This window comes from Neoarius graeffei, chromosome 5 (assembly GCF_027579695.1).
Source record: "Neoarius graeffei isolate fNeoGra1 chromosome 5, fNeoGra1.pri, whole genome shotgun sequence".
NCBI classification, from domain to species: domain Eukaryota; kingdom Metazoa; phylum Chordata; class Actinopteri; order Siluriformes; family Ariidae; genus Neoarius; species Neoarius graeffei.
This window is the reverse complement of record NC_083573.1, coordinates 47,927,753-47,949,733: the sequence shown is the minus strand read 5'-3', so window position 1 is coordinate 47,949,733 and position 21,981 is coordinate 47,927,753. Positions and strand designations below refer to the sequence as shown.

At 40.9% G+C, this 21,981-nt stretch overlaps 2 protein-coding genes across 3 annotated transcripts in view; both read left to right on the top strand.

Annotated features, from left to right (window-relative positions):
- Positions 1-10,748, top strand: part of dcst1 (DC-STAMP domain containing 1) — a 29,690-nt gene extending 18,942 nt beyond the window's left edge. The window contains exons 14-16 of the mRNA XM_060921859.1: positions 3,987-4,129; positions 9,068-9,178; positions 10,509-10,748. Coding sequence (XP_060777842.1) covers positions 3,987-4,129; positions 9,068-9,178; positions 10,509-10,748 — 494 coding nt within the window. The remainder of the gene's footprint in view (positions 1-3,986; positions 4,130-9,067; positions 9,179-10,508) is intronic.
- A 5,909-nt stretch (positions 10,749-16,657) lies between these two features.
- adam15 (ADAM metallopeptidase domain 15) overlaps positions 16,658-21,981 on the top strand; it is an 82,025-nt gene continuing 76,701 nt past the window's right edge. Inside the window, exon 1 of one of the 2 annotated variants that reach the window (XM_060921856.1) lies at positions 16,658-17,360. In XM_060921856.1, the coding sequence (XP_060777839.1) occupies positions 17,120-17,360 (241 nt within the window). In that variant the 5' untranslated portion in view covers positions 16,658-17,119. The remainder of the gene's footprint in view (positions 17,361-21,981) is intronic. The other variant, XM_060921857.1, reaches the window with a different exon arrangement.

Genomic DNA, 21,981 nt, shown 5'->3' with positions numbered 1-21,981 from the left:
CATATTTTATTTCTAAAAAATAGACGACATTAAACATTCATTTGACCTCTGGCTGACCTTAATAATGTGTTCTGATCCAAACCAGAAAGCAACTTAATTCTAGGAACAAGCTAAGAACATGCAGGCACAGCACATTTATAGCTGAGTCCTCGGAGCTAAGGCTTGTGCACTTCCACTGATCTGGATTTAGTTAATGAGCTATTAGCTTTGAGAGGTGGAACATTATCCATTTAGAGTCCATTCACAAGATAGCTCCCAGCAAGACTGTGCACCACTTCCTGTATTGCTCATTGATTTAATATTCTGTGATTGTGTGATAGTCTATGATGTGATTATGCAAAGGTTTTCAGATTCTTCGGATATATCCAAGAGAGCTCTTAGCATGTCTGTTACGTCTGCATGTGTTAAAATGAATACTACATGCATTTACAAGTCACAGGATTTGGAGCCCTGTCTGTCCTGATGTGTTTAGCAGGGCTGCGATTTGATCAAAAGTTTCTGTATTGCACAGTGTAAACACAAGCTCAGAACTCAGTCTGACCTCTGTCTAATCAGGTCTGTCCCTTACATGTTGGTAATCAAAGCTGGACAAGTCTGCATACATTTCTACTGGATATTTTAAATAGGGAAAGGCCCATGCATAGCCATACCACTGCAAAAAAAAAATATATCTTAACAAGAGAAAGACTCTTAAGGGAAATTTTATTTAATATTTCTCTTTATGAGATTATTATATAACACATAACAGGTCAGGGCAGCACAGTGGTGTAGTGGTTAGCATTGTTGCCTCACAGCAAGAAGGTCCTGGGTTCGAGCCCCGTGGCCGGCGAGGGCCTTTCTGTGTGGAGTTTGCATGTTCTCCCCGTGTCCGCGTGGGTTTCCTCCGGATGCTCCGGTTTCCCCCACAGTCCAAAGACATGCAGGTTAGGTTAACTGGTGACTCTAAATTGACCGTAGGTGTGAATGTGAGTGTGAATGGTTGTCTGTGTCTATGTGTCAGCCCTGCGATGACCTGGCGACTTGTCCAGGGTGTACCCCGCCTTTAGCCCGTAGTCAGCTGGGATAGGCTCCAGCTTGCCTGCGACCCTGTAGAACAGGATAAAGCGGCTAGAGATAATGGATGGATGGATATCAGGTCATTAAACCTTTTTCTAGAATTTTTAATACTCATTTCAATCTTAAAATTGTCTTATTCTATTGGCAGATAATTTAGCTTCTTTCTAGAAGGAAATGCTAAAAATAAGGAAAATTATCTGTCAATAGAATATGATACTTTTTTAAAGAGACATATGGCTTGACCATGCTTATAGTCTAGATTTCTACTTGGTAAGATATAATTTTATGCTTGAAGCTGGTGTTGGACCTTACTGACATTGGCTGTGTCTGAAATAACTCACTCATTCACTACTCCCTATCTAGGGAATTTTATATAGAGGACTATATAGTGAGCTCATTGGTAAAATGAAAAAAACACTTTCGGAGACTATTCCGCCGCACTGTTATTTACGTCATTACTGTCGTACAACTAAAACGTGCCAGATCAGTCAGCTGGTGGGTTTTCAAAATAATAAATACATGCATGTGTTTTTGTGATAAATACATACGTATTATACTGAACATATTTCCCACATTAATAAATACCAAGTACTTTGTGTCTGTTGCATCTTTCAGCTCTTTTAAATCAAGGCCGAACACTTTCTTCTTTGCCGCTGCCTTTTATTCAATCAAATTTGAGGCTTTTGATTAATTCCTCGCTCTGCACTGTAACTTTTATTCTTGTATTTTATCTGTCTTTTAGCTTTTTTTCTATTCTCTTACTATTTTCAATTGTACTTGAATGTCCAGGGGCGGCACGGTGGCGTAGTGGTTAGCGCTGTCGCCTTATAGCAAGAAGGTCCGGGTTCGAGCCCCGTGGCCGGCGAGGGCCTTTCTGTGCGGAGTTTGCATGTTCTCCCCGTGTCCGCGTGGGTTTCCTCCGGGTGCTCCGGTTTCCCCCACAGTCCAAAGACATGCAGGTTAGGTTAACTGGTGACTCTAAATTGACCGTAGGTGTGAATGTGAGTGTGAATGGTTGTCTGTGTCTGTGTCAGCCCTGTGATGACCTGGCGACTTGTCCAGGGTGTACCCCGCCTTTCGCCCGTAGTCAGCTGGGATAGGCTCCAGCTTGCCTGCGACCCTGTAGACGGATAAAGCGGCTAGAGATAATGAGATGAGATGAGACTTGAATATCCATTTATAATGTGTTTCTTCCTCCGTCCATTCACCCCAACACCCTTTTTTTCCCCTTTCGGCGCGACCGCAATGTATGATGGTATATATTGCTTGGTTAGTGACCATCGGTTGTACACTACTTTTCACGGTGCATTGTGGGATACTACAAGTCCACTATATAGGGTGTAATAATTCTCACTTTTCATTGGGACAGCACTACAAAATGGTCACCTCACTATATAGTGAGTAGTGAGTGATTTTGGACACAGTGATTATCTTTTAGGCCTACACTTACTTCCTAAATTTCCCCAGCTTAGTTCATTTTTATAATTATTTGGTAATTAAAAAAAGCATTGTAGTCCAAGTATGTGAACTAGATTTGAAGGCCAGAAAAAGAGATTCTCAAAATCTAAGAGTAAATATCATATTTATACAACTGAGTGCAAAAATGTACATGAATTTGCATTCATTCATCTTCAGTAACCACTTTATCCTGGTCAGGGTTGCTTTGGATCTGGAGCTTATGCAGGAAACACTGGACATAAGGTAGGGAACCTTGAGGACTCTGATTCACACCTAGGAGGAAATTATCTTCGCCAATCCACCTAGTGGCTGTTTTTAAACTGTGGGAGGAAACAGGAGAACCCAGAGGAAACTGGAAGAACATGCAAAAACTCTATACAAAAATAATCCCAGCTCAGGATTAAACCAAGGATCCTAGACCTGTAAGGAGGCAACGCTACTTCCTGTACCACCGTACTGCCCTTTTACAAGGCTTTAGAACATAAACAAACAACTGGTATCACAGATGTTCCTTCAGTATCACAAGTAACACAACACGTTTTATTGATGGGAAAAAACAGAATGTTATCACTTCAAAAGGTTCACTGTGATATATCCATCCGTTATCTATACTGCTTATCCGTCAAGGTTGTGGGGGAAGCTGGAGCCAATCCCAGCTGACCCTGGGAAAGTCATCAGTCTATTGCAGGGCTGTGATATATACATACTCTCCTAATAAATTGCCCACCTTTACATTACATTACAGGCATTTAGCAGACGCTCTTATCCAGAGCGACATACAACATACCCAGAGCAACCTGGGGAGCAGTTGGGGGATCGGTGCCCTGCTCAAGGGTACTTCAGGTGGTGCAGGGAATCAAACCAGTGACCTGTTGGTCCCAAAGCTGCATCACTAACCATTAGGTCATGGCTTCCCCTCCTTTATAACTACTTCCAAATTTTTATCTCTCCTTGGAGCAGCTTTTGGATCTTTGGCCCTCCTGTAACCTATTTAATCCTATACATGCTTCCTGCCATATTTGGTCTGACTTTGCCAGATTGCTTGGCAGATCTTTTCCTATTTCTTCCTACTGTAACTATTATAACTTTGCCAAATATTCATCTTTTTTAAGCTCTCATCTGGAGACTGAGAGGGCAATAAAGAGTGGGGGGGGGGGGGAAGCTTTTTGTCTTTCAAAATATTGAGTTTCTCTTATGTTGGCAATTGTTGTCATGTTGCAGGATACACTCATGTATTTCATTTTGAAATTCTATTTTTGTAGATTTATATTATTTTAATAGAGGTAGATTTTGCTGTTAACAAAGTGGGGAATGCAAACCTTTGCCCACAACTGTATGTTGGTGGTTGTAGGTTTAAAAAATGAGTCATTCTGCAGTCTTAGAAGATTGGGTCATTGAAACTGTTTACCAGCTTTTCTGAGATGAGGACAAAATGGATCTCTCTTTTTTTTTGTGTGTGTGTGTGTGTGTAGAGTGTCTCCCACAGCCTCGTGCCCTGAGCCAGGCTGACTACCTGTGGAGTGCCCTCCCAATGCTGCTGATGGGCCTCATGTGCTGCCTGCAGGTTTATACAAACCGCCTACGCAGGGTCATCACCACCTTCTACTTCCCCAAGGTAACACTATTAGTTTATTTCAACACATATTTTAATATCCTCACTTACTTCTCAGGATTAATATATTTAAATATTTGTTAAGTGGTCCTTTATTAGGAACTTTATATCCATTCTCTGCACAGAGCAGCACAAATGACTCATTTTGCTGCACATGGAAGCTCTCAGTGCTAAGTGCTAATTGGTTTTAGTGTTCCATAACAAAGAGTCGCAATATGAGATGAACAGAATTTAATTTCGCACTGTATCAGACACAAAACACTCACACAGTTAGTGCCTCTTATACGATGCCCCAATATAAGTCCCAATATAATCTTTCGACTTTCACATAGAAATATGAGCAGGAATGCAGTCACAAATACTGACAGTATATCCTCTCTAAACATGTTAATATTCTGTCATTTATTCCAAATCATATTAAAGAATAGAGTTTGTCAATGTTCCAGATCTATAACGAGTTGCATTCTGCTATACAGGGAGTATTAACCAGTCCTGATAATTATCTATGAAAATTAGAAAAAATACACCTCATTATACAGCTTCTAGCAGCAAATAAATAACAAAGGGTGTCTTTCTATGCATGACTGCCCTCCCCAATGATTACATCAGCTCGGCCAGCAGCTGGTGACGCACAGGAATTGGCCAATGACGACCAAAAAAAAAAAAAAAGGCCTGCTGAAGTAGCTCTTTAAGGAATTGCCTGAGTCTTTCATTTTAGCCACATTATAGTTAAGGTCAAAACAACTCAGGAGAAAAAGTACAGTACCAGTCGAAGGTTTGGACACGCCTTCCAATTCAATGATTTTTCTTTATTTTTATTAATTAAAAGACACTTCATGTCTTAAAGCAATGATGGATGTCATTTCTCTTTACTTACTCAAGCAGTTCTTGACATAATACGAACAGGGCTCATCTCATCTCATTATCTGTAGCCGCTTTATCCTGTTCTACAGGGTCGCAGGCAAGCTGGAGCCTATCCCAGCTGACTACAGGCGAAAGGCGGGGTACACCCTGGACAAGTCGCCAGGTCATCACAGGGCTGACACATATACACAGACAACCATTCACACTCACATTCACACCTACGGTCAATTTAGAGTCACCAGTTAACCTAACCTGCATGTCTTTGGACTGTGAGGGAAACCGGAGCACCCGGAGGAAACCCACGCGGACACGGGGAGAACATGCAAACTCCACACAGAAAGGCCCTCGCCGGCCACGGGGCTCGAACCCGGACCTTCTTGCTGTGAGGCGACAGCACTAACCACTACACCACCGTGCCACCCCGAACATGGCTAGTTACTGTATTTTTTTATTATTTACTGTTTGATCTCAAACACATTAAGAAGGCAAGAAATTGCACTGATTAACTTTTGACGAGGCAGAGCTGTTAATTGAAAAGCATTCCAGGTGACTACCTCATGAAGCTGGTTAAGATAATGCCAATAGTGTACAAAGTGTCATCAAGGTAAACGCTGGCTACTCTGAAGAATCTAAAATATGAAACATATTTTGTTTTTTTAACACTTTTTTGTTGACCACATAATTCCATATATGTTCCATATGTTATTTCATAGTTTTGATGTCTTCGGTATTGTTCTACAATGTAGAAAACCATCAAAATACAGAAAAACCTGTGAATGAATAGGGGTGTCCAAACTTTTGACGGGTACAGTACCTTCAAGAAAGATCCATTACCACAACTGGATAAAATTAAAGCTCTTATTATCTAATTCAAAAATCTAATTCATAATGGCATATTACAGTAGTTATGAACAGAGGTGGACAGTAACAAAGTACATTTACTTGAGTACTGCACTTAAAGAAACAGTCCACCGTACTTCCATAATGAAATATGCTCTTATCTGAATTGAGACGAGCTGCTCCGTACCTCTCCGAGCTTTGCGCGACCTCCCAGTCAGTCAGACGCAGTCAGACGCGCTGTCACTCCTGTTAGCAATGTAGCTAGGCTCAGCATGGCCAATGGTATTTTTTGGGGCTGTAGTTAGATGCGACCAAACTCTTCCGCGTTTTTCCTGTTTACATAGGTTTATATGACCAGTGATATGAAACAAGTTCAGTTACACAAATTGAAACGTAGCGATTTTCTATGCTATGGAAAGTCCGCACTATAATGACAGGCGTACTAACACCTTCTGCGTGCTTCGGCAGCGCATTGATACGGAGCTCAGATATCAATGCGCTGTCGAAGCGCGCAGAAGGTGTTAGTACGCCTGTCATTATAGTGTGGACTTTCCATAGCATAGAAAATCGCTATGTTTCAATTTGTGTAACTGAACTTTGTTCATTTCACTGGTCATATAAACCTATGTAAACAGGAAAAACGCGGAAGAGTTTGGTCGCATCTAACTACAGCCCCAAAAAATACCATTGGCCATGCTGAGCCTAGCTACACTGCTAACAGGAGTGACAGCGCGTCTGACTGCGTCTGACTGACTGGGAGGTCGCGCAAAGCTCGGAGAGGTACGGAGCAGCTCGTCTCAATTCAGATAAGAGCATATTTCATTATGGAAGTACGGTGGACTGTTCCTTTAAGTACACTTTTTGAGTATCTGTACTTTACTTGAGTATTATTTTTTTTGGAAACTTATGACTTTAACTTCACTACATTTGAAAGGCAAATATCGTACTTTTTACTCCACTACATTTCTGTCAAGGTCCTCATTACTATGAAGCAGCTTTGAAAGTGGATTTTTTTTCTTTTCTTTTCTAAAACGATTGTTTTTTTCCCAGGTGACACTGAGACAGCCGATCAGTAATCACTAGGGTCACATCACGTCCATAGACTGTATAAAATCAAGTTCAGTGATTTCTCAGCAGCATTATTTGAACACACTCAGTTGATGGCAGAATGGAAGGAGGCGGTTCTTCTGGGGAATGCACGCACTCATGACTTTACCTAGAACCCATGTTTCAGTTTTCTGAAAGGATTAAAGATTCGTTTCATTTTAAATGTTTGCGTTGTTTGCTGAAAACAAACCATATCCATCCATCCATCCATCCATCCATCCATCCATCCATCCATCCATCCATTATCTGTAGCCGCTTATCCTGTTCTACAGGGTCACAGGCAAGCTGGAGCCTATCCCAACTGACTCTGGGCAAGAGGCGCGGGGTACACCCTGGACAAGTCGCCAGGTCATCACAGGGTCGATACAGAGAGACAAACAACCATTCACATTCACACCTACGGTCAATTTAGAGCCACCAGTTAGCCTAACCTGCATGTCTTTGGACTGTGGGGGAAACCGGAGCACCCGGAGGAAACCCACGCGGACACGGGGAGAGCATGCAAACTCCACACAGAAAGGCCCTCGTTGGCTGCTGGGCTCGAACCCAGGACCTTGTTGCTGTGAGGCGACAGTGCTAACCACTACACCACCATGCCGCCCACAAACCATATCATGGCCTACAAAAACTCGCCATCCAACCTGCGGAAGCATATTGAGGGATATAAACGTTTTATTCCAAGAGAAAGCTTGCAGTGAAGTTGTCTGTGCTTTTAGAGCTAGCGATAACGTTGCAATAGCTATACGGTCTGGTTAGTCAAATGACTTTCTATGGATTTGTCCGCCAAGTTGCCACAGGCTTGTCCACGGCTAACGTTTACACATAGCTAGTTAACTTGGACACTGTTAGTTAGCATGTAAAAATGGAGTTACGCTAAGATGAATAATACTAACTTATCTGAAGTCCTTTCAGAAATGTGTTTTAGCATAATCTTGCCAAATAAACGGAATGTAGAAATCTTTCTTTTCTAGTAGCGTTAGCTACCCAATATGATTTTGAGTTTGAGAAGAGTTTGCAAGCATGTCAGGTGGGGTTTCACTGACTAGCTAGCTTAATGTTAAACCACCATAATGGCACAGCATGGGTTCATTTCGTGAATTCACAGTTCTGTCTTTGGTACCGGCATTAGGTTTTGTAAGCGCTGTGACAATAATACAACGATGCATTGACAGAAAATGTACTTTTAATACTTAAGTATTTTTTAAAAGCAAGTACTTCAGTACTTTAACTTCAGTAAAAATTTGACTGGACAACTTTCACTTGTATCAGAGTAACATTTGACCAGTGGGAGCTGTACTTTGACTTAAGTAATGAACTTGGGTACTTTGTCCACCTCTGGTTATGAATGTAAACTTGTCTATCAAGTATAGTAAAGGTTCTTGCTTATGGAAAAGCATTTTACTTTTACTTTAGCCTGCAGACCTTGCATTTGTTTCTTGGGTACTTATTGTTATTTCCTTCTAAATAAATAATAAGACCATTAAAAGTACCAGTATTGCATTGCATTTGATATAGCTCGCTTGCAGAATGGTGGAAAGCTCTTACATTAAAGAACAGGACTTGGCTCAGAGTACCGTTCACAGGTCTTAAACACTTGGTGTGCTGCAGTGGGTTTCGCCGAGTTCAGGAGAATTAGCAGACCATGCAGCATGAGCACAGCTAAATCCCTTTCATTGTATTATCTCTTACACTGTTCATTTGTGTACAGCTGAGCCATCTGTGTTAATTCCACTCTTGTGGGCTTTGTTGTACAGGGAGAAATATGTATGCGCATGTATTATAATAAGCAGAGAGCGTTTTACACTAATAGCTTTCGACACATCGTGTTCTGAGGACCCGCGTGTCTATGAGAAGGATTAGAGGCTTCATCAGGCTTGAAACAGCTGCAGCATCAGTAACACTATTACACATACACAGAACAGATCATTGCTTATACCATTGTGTCTCACCCAGTAGCTCATTCCGTTTATTGACAAATAAAAACAACTTGAATCCATTTTTTCTAGCTTTAAAGCATGTTTGAGCTTCATTATGTTCCTTTCTTATTATATTTTACTTTATTGTCTTCTCTTATGACTATTTGGTTCTTCCATATGATTGTGATCTGCTTGGGCTCTTGGTCCCGGACAGAGAGAGAAGAAACGGATTCTTTTCCTCTATAACCTCCAGAACCAGAGACGCATTACTTTTATCAAGCGGATGAGCAAACGGCTCAGGCATCAGCGACAAGCACCAAAAACGGTGTGTATGCAGTCACACTCCAATTATTACTAAAAAGGACCAAATACACACACACACGCACACGGTTTTAACTGAAGATTCTGCTGACACAGTTTTAACAGTCTACTTTATCAAGATTTATATCTAAGTTGTATTCTTATACGGGGCGCCATGGGGGGGGGGGGATATTAGGACAATTCTAAGGGCCCAGCATTGACAGAGGGCCCTCAGAGGATAATATTAACATCATTACCATGAGTAAATTAAATTAACTTAAAATAAATAAATAAATAAATAGATTTGTCTCTTAAAACGAGCAAATACAACAACCTTCTGGTTTGGTTTTCCATTTTCCGCAAAATTATTAGAATAGATAGTCTTTATGGGCGGCACGGTGGTGTAGTGGTTAGCGCTGTCGCCTCACAGCAAGAAGGTCCAGGTTCGAGCCCCGTGGCCGGCGAGGGCCTTTCTGTGCAGAGTTTGCATGTTCTCCCCGTGTCCGCGTGGGTTTCCTCCGGGTGCTCCGGTTTCCCCCACAGTCCAAAGACATGCAGGTTAGGTTAACTGGTGACTCTAAATTGACCGTAGGTGTGAATGTGAGTGTGAATGGTTGTCTGTGTCTATGTGTCAGCCCTGTGATGACCTGGCGACTTGTCCAGGGTGTACCCCGCCTTTCGCCCGTAGTCAGCTGGGATAGGCTCCAGCTTGCCTGCGACCCTGTAGAAGGATAAAGCGGCTAGAGATAATGAGATGAGATGAGATGAGATGGTCTTTATATTTCACCCCTCTCCCTATTCATTACATGGTACAGTCGTGCGTAGGCAGAGCCAGAGCGTGACACTGCGTTGGGTTTGTTGCTTTCCAATCCAGCACTAACGTTAGCTGGACATGGTAGAAGCAGAATTGAAAGTGAACCATCAGTAGATTGACACCATCACGAAGAAGTCGGGTTACCAGAAACGTAAAGGGGGGTGGGGGGTTATATTCTTTCATAAGGCCCAAAATTTCTAGCGGTGCCCCTGTTCTTATACATTACAAATTCAATAGAGTTTAGTGTAAAACATTCAGGGAGTCATGCATAGGATACCTCGAAGGCTATGGAGCTGAGGCTTTAATTAAGATCGCTACAGTACATACTCTTTTACTTTCTTCTAGATTATCATCAATTTTCCACAACAAAAGAAATATATCCCAGTTTAACTTATCTTCTCCCTTCTCCTTTTTCTTGCTATCACTCTGTTCTCTTGCCTTCATTGCCCACATTCTTTATCTCTCTTTCTCTCTGTTTGACACACTATCATCTGTATCATCCTTCTCATACCTTCTCGCTAACTCTTTCTGTCTTTCTCAGGTGTTGTCCGTGCTGCTGTCTCCACTGGAACGGTTCGGGTGGGGTGTGTGTTGGTGTTGGGTGTGTGTGGAGAGTGTGTGGCAGCGGCGGGCTGTGTATTGTTCTGTTGTGGGCTGTAAAGCGCTTTACTGTGCACAGTGCTGGAGGGATTTGGAGAAGCACTGTGTCTGTTCCTTACACCAGGATAGAGAGTCTCAAGGCAGTGGCTCGGACACAGACACAGTGTACTATGTTCATTAATCATATAGTCACACATAGGAAAAAATGTTAACTTTTACCCAAATTAGCTATGTTATCTTTTTGTTAAACACTCCCATTAATGAAAAAGCATGCCATTTTTGTGTGTGATTCCTATTTATAAGCATTAGCACACCTTGCAGGTGGCCTAGGGCCTGGATTCTGTATTTATATGATTAGAGCAAATTATATGGGATAAAACACTTTGGGGTGCGCTATTATAAGAAATGATCTACATTGGGGAGGTGTGATGTTACACCAAAGGTGATTACTTTCCAATACAAGCACAATTGAGATATTTTATTCCTTTTATACCACAGCAATTTGTTAGTTATAATTTTGCTTCATTAATGAAAAACATGCTTTTTAACTGTTTGTACTTACATTTTAAAGTTATGGAACATCCATGAGGAAATTTCCTTCCTCTTATCATTTATGGTATAACAGCAATAAACAGTCGTTCCCTCACTAGTGTCTCTTTTTTCTCTTTCTTGAAGTTCATCTCATCTCATTATCTCTGTCTCATTATCTTCCTATCTGTCTGTTTCTCTCTGTCTGTCTCACACACACAATATATACATATGTGTGTGTGAGACAGACAGAGAGAGAGAGAGAGAGAGAGAGAGAGAGAGAGACAAACAGATAGGAAAACTCCAGGCTTCCTTCCATCCATTATCTGCAGCCGCTTATCCTGTCCTACAGGGTCGCAGGCAAGCTGGAGCCTATCCCAGCTGACTACGGGCGAAAGGCGGGGTACACCCTGGACAAGTCGCCAGGTCATCACAGGGCTGACACATAGACACAGACAACCATTCACACTCACATTCACACCTACGGTCAATTTAGAGTCACCAGTTAACCTAACCTGCATGTCTTTGGACTGTGGGGGAAACCGGAGCACCCGGAGGAAACCCACGCGGACTAGGGTACGAGTTACCCCCTAAAAATGAAAAGTTCCTCCGATCATGATGCATTTTTGTTTTTATGTTCCTTTTGGTAAGAAAACACTCTGGGTGAAATATTTTGACAAAATTCAAAAGTTTAATGGTGGCACCAGGAGCTCAAAGTTATGGAAAAAGCTGCTATTTTATGACTTTTATGACAAAATTTCGATCACTTTTCATGAAACATTATGGCACCTTATAGAGTATACCAAATCTCTTAGATACACATTTTTAGTACATATTCTAAATATATTATCAAGCACAGTTTGAGTTTTAGCTGTTCATTGAATCATTGTTCAACTACTTTTAAACAATACAAATGTATTATGAATCACATTAATGCTTCTCAATCCTTTGCAAAGGTTCTTAACATGATCTCTGGCTCACAAGAAATCAATAAATGGAGTCCAACATTGTGATTCAAACCTTACGCGAAAACATAAAATAAGCGTTTTTTGGCAAAAAATGGACCTCATGGTGCCACCATTAGACTTTTGAATATGGTCAAAAAATTTTACAGGATGTCTTTATTGGTGAAAAGGAACACCCAAACAAAAATGCATCAGATTTTATGAAAGTGAGGGCAACTGATGCACCCTAACGCGGACATGGGGAGAACATGCAAACTCCGCACAGAAAGGCCCTCACCGGCCACGGGGCTCAAACCCGGACCTTCTTGCTGTGACACGACAGCGCTAACCACTACACCACCATGCCGCCATTTCTTGAAGTTAATAAGACAAAAATAGCCCAGCTTGTCATGTAACCAAGAAACTGCCAAGTGAAAAATCCTCTGTTCTCCTGAAAACTTTCCTGTGGCAGAAAACCTATGATGTAACACAGTGCTGACACTGAAGACTCCTTCCAGAATTGCTTAATGAATACAGAAGGCTTCATCAGATCTACAATGTATACCTTTTCTTTGTTTACAATATTTGTTTAATAATGTCCTTGGAGAAGGAGGTGTTACAAGAGGAACAATAAGCTATGAAGGAGCACATTAATATAAACCTATTACAGCTGGAACTCATGTCCCAACGGTGCTGTTTAAATTAAATGAACTTTTTGGCCAGTCAGATTCCAGACTTCAACAGCGCTGTAGTACAATTTATTATAAAGATTAAGAATATTAAAATATTTTCCCAACCCAATGTGAAACATACGGAGCCCCTAAAGTCCCATAAGTCATAACATTGTGGGAACAATTTATTTATTTTGCATGTATAAGATAATTTACTATAAATCATGTGTCTCTAACTCTTCAAATGTGAACTGTCCAAATGAACACTGCCATGTTTCAAACATATTTATGGAGCCCCTAACATCCCGTAAGCGGATATTATTTATTATGTACACACTAATTATTATCTTGTGGGAGCAAATTATTTATCTTGTGCACACGTTATTTATCATGTATGCACAACTTATCTTGTGGGAACAAATTGTTACCTTGTGTGCCCAAGTTATTGTCTTGTGGGAACATGTTATTTATCTTGTGTGTACAAGTTATTTATCTTGTGCGCACAAGTTATTGTCTTGTGGGAACATTATCTTGTGCGCGCAAGTTACGGTATTTATCATGTGCGCACGTTATTTATCTTGTGTGCGTAAGTTATTGTCTCGTGGGAATGTTATTTATCTCGTGGGAACAAGTTATTCATCTTGCGCGCACAAGTTATTCATCTTGCGCACACAAGTTATTCATCTTGCGCGCACAAGTTATTCATCTTGTGCGCACAAGTTATTGTCTCATGGAACATAATCTTGTGGGAACATGTTATTTATCTTGTGTGCGCAAGTTATTTATCTTTTGGGTGCAAGTTATTTATCTTTTGGGCGCAAGTTATTTATCTTTTGGGTGCAAGTTATTTATCTTTTGGGAACAAGTTATTTATTGTGTGTGGGCGCATGTTATTTATCTTGTGTGCGCAAGTTATTGTCTTGTGGGAACATATTATTTATCTTGTGTGTGCAAGTTATTTATCTTGTGGGAACATATTATTGTCTCGTGGGAACATGTTATTTATCTTGTGCGCACAAGTTATTTATCTTGTAGGAACAAGTCACTGTCTCGTGTGAACATGTTATTTATCTTGTGTGCACAAGTTATTTATCTTGTAGGAACAAGTCATTGTCTTGTGGGAACATGTTATTTATCTTGTAGGAAGGTATTTATCTTGTGTGCACAAGTTATGTATCTTGTAGGAACAAGTCACTGTCTCGTGGGAACATGTTATTTATCTTGTGGGAACAAGTCATTGTCTTGTGGGAACATGCTATTTATCTTGTGGGAACCAGTCACTGTCTCGTCGGAACATGTTATTTATCTTGTGGGAACAAGGTATTTATCTTGTGCACACAAGTTATTTATCTTGTAGGAACAAGTCACTGTCTCGTGGGAACATGTTATTTATCTTGTGGGAACAAGTCATTGTCTTGTGGGAACATGCTATTTATCTTGTGGGAACAAGTCGCTGTCTCATGGGAACATGTTATTTATCTTGTGGGAACAAGTCATTGTCTTGTGGGAACATGCTATTTATCTTGTGGGAACAAGTCGCTGTCTCATGGGAACATGTTATTTATCTTGTGGGAACAAGTCATTGTCTTGTGGGAACATGCTATTTATCTTGTGGGAACCAGTCACTGTCTCGTCGGAACATGTTATTTATCTTGTGGGAACAAGGTATTTATCTTGTGTGCACAAATTATTTATCTTGTAGGAACAAGTCACTGTCTCGTGGGAACATGTTATTTATCTTGTGGGAACAAGTCATTGTCTTGTGGGAACATGCTATTTATCTTGTGGGAACCAGTCACTGTCTCGTCGGAACATGTTATTTATCTTGTGGGAACAAGGTATTTATCTTGTGCACACAAGTTATTTATCTTGTAGGAACAAGTCACTGTCTCGTGGGAACATGTTATTTATCTTGTGGGAACAAGTCATTGTCTTGTGGGAACATGTTATTTATCTTGTGGGAACAAGTCACTGTCTCGTGGGAACATGTTATTTATCTTGTGGGAACAAGGTATTTATCTTGTGCGCACAAGTTATTTATCTTGTAGGAACAAGTCATTGTCTCGTGGAAACATGTTATTTATCTTGTGGGAACATGTCATTGTCTCGTGGGAACATGTTATTTATCTTGTGGGCACAAGTTATTTATCATGTAGGAACAAGTCATTGTCTCGTGGAAACATGTTATTTATCTTGTGGGAACATGTCATTGTCTCGTGGGAACATGTTATTTATCTTGTGTGCACATGTTATTTATCTTGTAGGAACAAGTCATTGTCTTGTGGGAACGTTATTTATCTTGTGGGAAGGTATTTATCTTGTGCACACAAGTTATTTATCTTGTAGGAACAAGTCACTGTCTCGTGGGAACATGTTATTTATCTTGTGGGAACAAGTCATTGTCTTGTGGGAACATGTTATTTATCTTGTGGGAACAAGTCGCTGTCTCATGGGAACATGTTATTTATCTTGTGGGAACAAGGTATTTATCTTGTGTGCACAAGTTATTTATCTTGTAGGAACAAGTCATTGTCTCGTGGAAACATGTTATTTATCTTGTGGGAACATGTTATTTATCTTGTGGGAACAAGTTATTTATCTTGTAGGAACAAGTCATTGTCTCGTGGAAACATGTTATTTATCTTGTGGGAACATGTCATTGTCTCGTGGGAACATGTTATTTATCTTGTAGGAACAAGTCATTGTCTCGTGGAAACATGTTATTTATCTTGTGGGAACATGTTATTTATCTTGTGGGAACAAGTTATTTATCTTGTAGGAACAAGTCATTGTCTCGTGGAAACATGTTATTTATCTTGTGGGAACAAGTCATTGTCTCGTGGGAACATGTTATTTATCTTGTGGGAACATGTCATTGTCTCGTGGGAACATGTTATTTATCTTGTAGGAACAAGTCATTGTCTCGTGGAAACATGTTATTTATCTTGTGGGAACATGTTATTTATCTTGTGGGAACAAGTTATTTATCTTGTAGGAACAAGTCATTGTCTCGTGGAAACATGTTATTTATCTTGTGGGAACAAGTCATTGTCTCGTGGGAACATGTTATTTATCTTGTGGGAACACGTCATTGTCTCGTGGGAACATGTTATTTATCTTGTAGGAACAAGTCATTGTCTCGTGGAAACATGTTATTTATCTTGTGGGAAGATGTCATTGTCTTGTGGGAACATGTTATTTATCTTTTTGGCTGTACCCCGAACCAGGTTAAAAAACAGAGGAGAACGTGCCTTTGCTGTAGCAGCCCCAAAATTGTGGAATGCTTTGCCACTCCACATTAGACAAGCCCCATCTTTGTCTCTTTTTAAAACTATGATAAAAACCCACCTTTTTTATTTGGCCTTTGGATACTGGATGGTGTGTTGATGTGATGTAGAAGTGTTGGGTGGGTTATGAGTTTTTACTTATTTTATACTTATTTTACTGTTTTTACTTATTTTATACTTATTTTACTTATTGCTGATTTTATTCATTTATTTATTTTTGTCTACTGTTTACTGTTGTGGTGTACAGCACTTTGGAAACCCTGTGTTTGTTAAAATTGTGCTATATAAATAAAGTGGATTGGATTGTGGGCACAAGTTATTTATCTTGTAGGAACAAGTCATTGTCTCGTGGGCAAAAGAAAAAATATATATATTTTATATTGGGGCTCCGTGCAAGGTAAATAAGTTCCTCCCACGAGATAATTACCTTTTTTGTTTAATCATCTTTTGGGACAATATCTTGTGCACACAAGATAACTTTTTTTTTAAATGACCTTACGGGATTTCTAGGCTCCGTACAAGATAAATAACCGGTGCCTAACTTGTTTCCACAAGATAATGAACTTGTGCACAGAAGAAGAAGCAGAAAGCCCGTCACCTTTCGGGTCTCCGTAGAAATCAGTTCAAAGGTCGGATAAAGCTGCCCGCGCGCTGCTCAGCCAGGAAAGGGTTAAGCAGCAGAAGGAAATCCCGCCTCACTGACGAGCCACAGCGACCTTGTAAACAGTGAGTGGAGCCGAGCTGCAGAGCCACTGGGTCCCAGCGCGGCGAGACGCTAAGATGAAGCACACTGAGCTGGAAAGACTCGTTTCCTGCCTCCCAGGAGCGACACGCACAGCAGCGGAGACATTTTGAATGGGAGATGAGGAGGGAGGGACTGAGTGAGTGAAGGCGCGAGCGCTGGGCCGAACCGAGCTACAGCCTTCAGTTTGGACCGCAGGCTCAGCAGGTGAAAGGTGCAAACAGTCACTAAAGAGTTCTTTTCCACACCTGCCTTTATTCCCGGATATATAGCGTGTCCCTTAAAGTCGTAGCCCACACTCTGACATCTGGATGTAGTCATTGTGGAAACATCTGGCAGCTTTTCACTCCTTTCTGTGACCCCGAGTGGAAACACGGACAATGAGCCACGGTTCCCTCCGGGTGTTTCGGACCCTTGTGACTGTGCTGCTGTTTGAGGGCAGCCTTGTCCTCACGTTTCGGGGGACACTCTGTCTCACTGCGAGCAGCGCAGGGAGTCTCCGGCAGGAGAGGGCGTGGCCTTCAGCTCTACCTGAGGAGGTCTTCAGCACTGACAGAGGGACAAAGACACCCAGCCAGGATGATGTGCTGAGCAGAGCAGCAGCTCCTTCTGCTCACACAGGTAACGCACACTAGGGTGCATCAGTTGCCCTCACTTTCATAAAATCTGATGCATTTTTGTCTGGGTGTTCCTTTTCACCAATAAAGAGATCCTGTAAAATTGTTTGACCATATTCAAAAGTCTAATGGTGGCACCATGAGGTCCATTTTTTTTTTGGCCAAAAAACGCTTATTTTATGTTTTCGTGTAAGGTTTGAATCACAATGTTGGACTCCATTTATTGATTTCTTGTGACCCAGAGATCATGTTAAGAACCTTTGCAAGGGATTGAGAAGCATTAATGTGATTCATAATACATTTCATTTCATCTCATCTCATTATCTCTAGCCGCTTTATCCTGTTCTACAGGGTTGCAGGCAAGCTGGAGCCTATCCCAGCTGACTACGGGCGAAAGGCAGGGTACACCCTGGACAAGTCGCCAGGTCATCACAGGGCTGACACATAGACACAGACAACCATTCACACTCACATTCACACCTACGGTCAATTTAGAGTCACCAGTTAACCTAACCTGCATGTCTTTGGACTGTGGGGGAAACCGGAGCACCCGGAGGAAACCCACGCGGACACGGGGCGAACATGCAAACGCCGCACAGAAAGGCCCTCGCCGGCCATGGGGCTCGAACCCGGACCTTCTTGCTGTGAGGCGACGGTGCTAACCACTACACCACCATGCCGCCCTAATAATACATTTGTATTGCTTAAAAGTAGTTGAACAATGATTCAGTGAACAGCTAAAACTCAAACTGTGCTTGATAATATATTTAGAATATGGACTAAAAATGTGTATCTAAGATATCTGGTATACTCTATAAGGTGCCATAATGTTTCATGAAAAGTGATCGAAATTTTGTCATAAAAGTCATAAAATAGCAGCTTTTTCCATAACTTTGAGCTCCTGGTGCCACCATTAAACTTTTGAATTTTGTCAAAATATTTCACCCAGAGTGTTTTCTTACCAAAAGGAACATGAAAACAAAAATGCATCATGATCAGAGGAACTTTTCATTTTTAGGGGGCAACTGATGCACCCTAACACACACTGTACAACATCTTTTGTATCTTTCACCTGTAAACATAGGAATTCTACTCTGTACCTTCACAAAAGATTTAAGATAGCCTACATGAATGGACAGAAAAAGCTTTGAAATGTAAAGAGGCACTGAATGCACATTTTCTAGATTAAAAAAAGAAATGCATACTTTTTTTTCCCCCCCGTCAGTGTATTGTCGCTGAGGTGAGTTACAATAGACATAAGTCTACACACCTCTGTTGAAGTGACAGGTTTTTGTGATACGAGAAAAATGAAACCAAGAAATGTTCTGTCGGATCTTTTTTCACCTTTTAATGTGATAAAGCAACGAACAAAATTCAAGTCAAAAACAAACTGACATGTTTAGAGGAAAAGAAGAATTTGAAAAAACCTTACGATAATCTTGTCGCACAAATGTGCGCGCACTTGTGCGACTGAACTTGGAATTAATCAATCGCATTCAAACTCCTGTTCAAAAGTAATTACCGTAACGTCTCAAATTTGCCAAAATGTACATATAGTTACACCAAACCACGTGGCGAAATGTATTAAAAACGCCATACTCACTGTGAAGCATGGTGGTGGCAGCATCGTGCTATTTTGCTTCTCTTCAGCCGGGCCAAGGGCTCAAGTCAAGCTAGAATGAATAATGGTGCACACTCTTGTGCGACTGAGCTCAGAATTAATCAATCACATTCAAACTCCTGTTCAAAAGTAATTACCGTAACATCTCAAATTTGCCAAAACGTACATATAGTTACACCAAACCACGTGGCGAAATGTATTAAAAACGCCATACTCACTGTGAAGCATGGTGGTGGCAGCATCGTGCTATTCTGCTTCTCTTCAGCCAGGCCAAGGGCTCAGGTCAAGCTAGAATGCTGCGCACTCTTGTGCGACTGAGCTCGGAATTAATCAGTCAATCGCATTCAAACTCCTGTTCAAAAGTCATTACCGTAACATCTCAAATTTGCCAAAATGTACATATAGTTACACCAAACCACGTGGCGAAATGTATTAAAAACGCCATACTCACTGTGAAGCATGGTGGTGGCAGCATCGTGCTATTTTGCTTCTCTTCAGCCGGGCCAAGGGCTCAAGTCAAGCTAGAATGAATAATGGTGCACACTCTTGTGCGACTGAGCTCAGAATTAATCAATCACATTCAAACTCCTGTTCAAAAGTAATTACCGTAACATCTTAAATTTGCCAAAATGTACATACAGTTGCACCAAACCACGTGGCGAAATGTATTAAAAACGTCATACTCACTGTGAAGCATGGTGGTGGTAGCATCGTGCTATTCTGCTTCTCTTCAGCTGGGCCAAGGGCTCAAGTCAAGCTAGAATGAATAATGGGTGGCTCCAAATACCAATCTGTTTTGGCACAAAACATGCAGGCCTCTGTTAAACAACTGAGGTTGAAGGGAACTTCCAGGACAATAACAACCCAAAGCACAAATCTAAGTCAACAAAGCAATGGCTTCACAAAAAGATCAACATTTTGTAAAGGCCCGTTCAGAGACCAGATCTAAAGCATATCGAAAACCTGTGAAATGTCTTTTGAAGAGGGCTGTGCACAGGTGATCTCATCACAATTTGATAGATTTGGGGCATTTTTATAAGGAAGAGAGGAATAAAATGGCCAAATGTAGATGTGCTAAAGTTTGTTTGACACTTATCCAAAATTACTGAGTGACGTATTCCAAGCAAAAATTGTTTTTAACAAAGTACTACTGAAGGGGTGTGCACACTTCTGCAACCAAGTTACTGTAGGGTCCCCCCCCAATTTGTTTTTCACATGAAATTTGTTGGTTTCTGCTGTATATCACATTAAAGATGGAAAAAGATCTGGTATAATTTATCAAGTGGTGTGTGGTGGTGTTTTTTTTTTTTTTTAAATAAACATTAGAAAAACCCAAGACAATGTCTTGCAAAAGTATTCATCCCCCTTGGTGTTTTGTCGCATTACAAGCTGGAATTAAAATGGATTTTTGAAGGGTTAGCACCATTTGATTTACACAACATGCCTACAACTTTCAAAGGTGCAAGGTTTTTTTGTTTTGTTTTTAAATTGTAACACAAACAATTCAGATGAAAAAAAAATAATCTGGAGTCTGCATAGAATTGCCCTGTATTTAGTGCCATCCATCTTTCTTTCAGTCCTGACCAGCTTTCCTGTCCCTGCAGGTGAAAAACATCCCCACAGCATGATGCTGCCACCACCATGCTTCACTGTAGGGATGGTGTTCTCAGGGTGTTGGGTTTGCACCACACATGGCATTTCCCATAATGGCCAAAAAGTTCAGTTTTAGTCTCATTTGACCAGAGAATCTTCTTCCATGTGTTTGGGGAGTCTGCCACATGCTGTTGGGCAAACTCCAAACGTGTTTGGTGTGGGTTTATTTATTTATTTTTAAGCAATTACTTTTTTTTTTTTTTTTGTGACCACTCTTCCATAAAGCCGGACTCTGTGGCGTATATGACTTAAAGTGGTCCTATGGACAGATACTCCCATCTCCACTGTGGATCTTTGCAGCTCCTTCAGTTCTCTTTGGTGTCTTTGTTGCATCTCTGATCAATGCCCTCCTTGCCCGGTCTGTGAGTTTTGGTGGGCAGCCTTCTCTTGTCAGGTTTGTAGTGGTGCCATATTCTTTCCGTTTTGCTATAATGGATTTAATGGTGCTCCATGGGATATTCAAAGTTTGGGATATTTTTTATAACCCAACCCTGGTCTATACTTCTCCACAACTTTGTCTCTGACCTGTTTGGAGGCTCCTTGGTTTTCATGTTGCTTGCTTAGTCGTGTTGCAGAGTCAGGGTCCTTCCAGAACAGGTAGATTTTATACAGACATCATGTGACAGATCATGTGACACTTTGATTGCACACAGGTGGATCTTAATCAGCTAATTATGTGACTTATGAAGTGAATTGGTTGGACCAGCTCTTATTTAGGGGTTTCATACGAAAGGGGGTGAATACTTATGCACACTCCAGATTTCTGGTTTTTTTTTTTTTTTATATATAAATTGTTTGTGTCACAATAAAGCAACAATTTTCACCTTTTAAAGTGGTCGGCATGTTGTGTAAATCAAATGGTGCTAACCCTCCAAGAATGCATTTTAATTCCAGCTTGTAATGCGACAAAACAGGACAAACACCATATCGAAAACTCAAAATTAACAGCAAGTCTGATACGGTTAAAACCCCAGACCAGATACACGCTCTTGTTTCTTTGCCCTCATAGCACTTTCCAGGAATTTGGATCTGGTGGATCACAGAGCAAAATATTCAGGTATCTGATTAGGTCTGCAGTCCGTGTACACATGCTTTTACTGAAAGGAATATTGCATTGTATAATTCATGGGTAACAACAAAGCTTCTAATTTAATTTTTAAAAAGAATATACTATCAAATCTGTTTGTGTGACTAGTATGAGCCAAGCTTTAGCCTTCAGTCACAAACAGAATTTGCTGACCACAGATGGCCACTGTTATTTTTCTCTCACTCACTCATTCTCACACTCTCTCTCTCTCTCTCTCTCTCTCTCTCTCTCACACACACACACACACACACACACACACACACA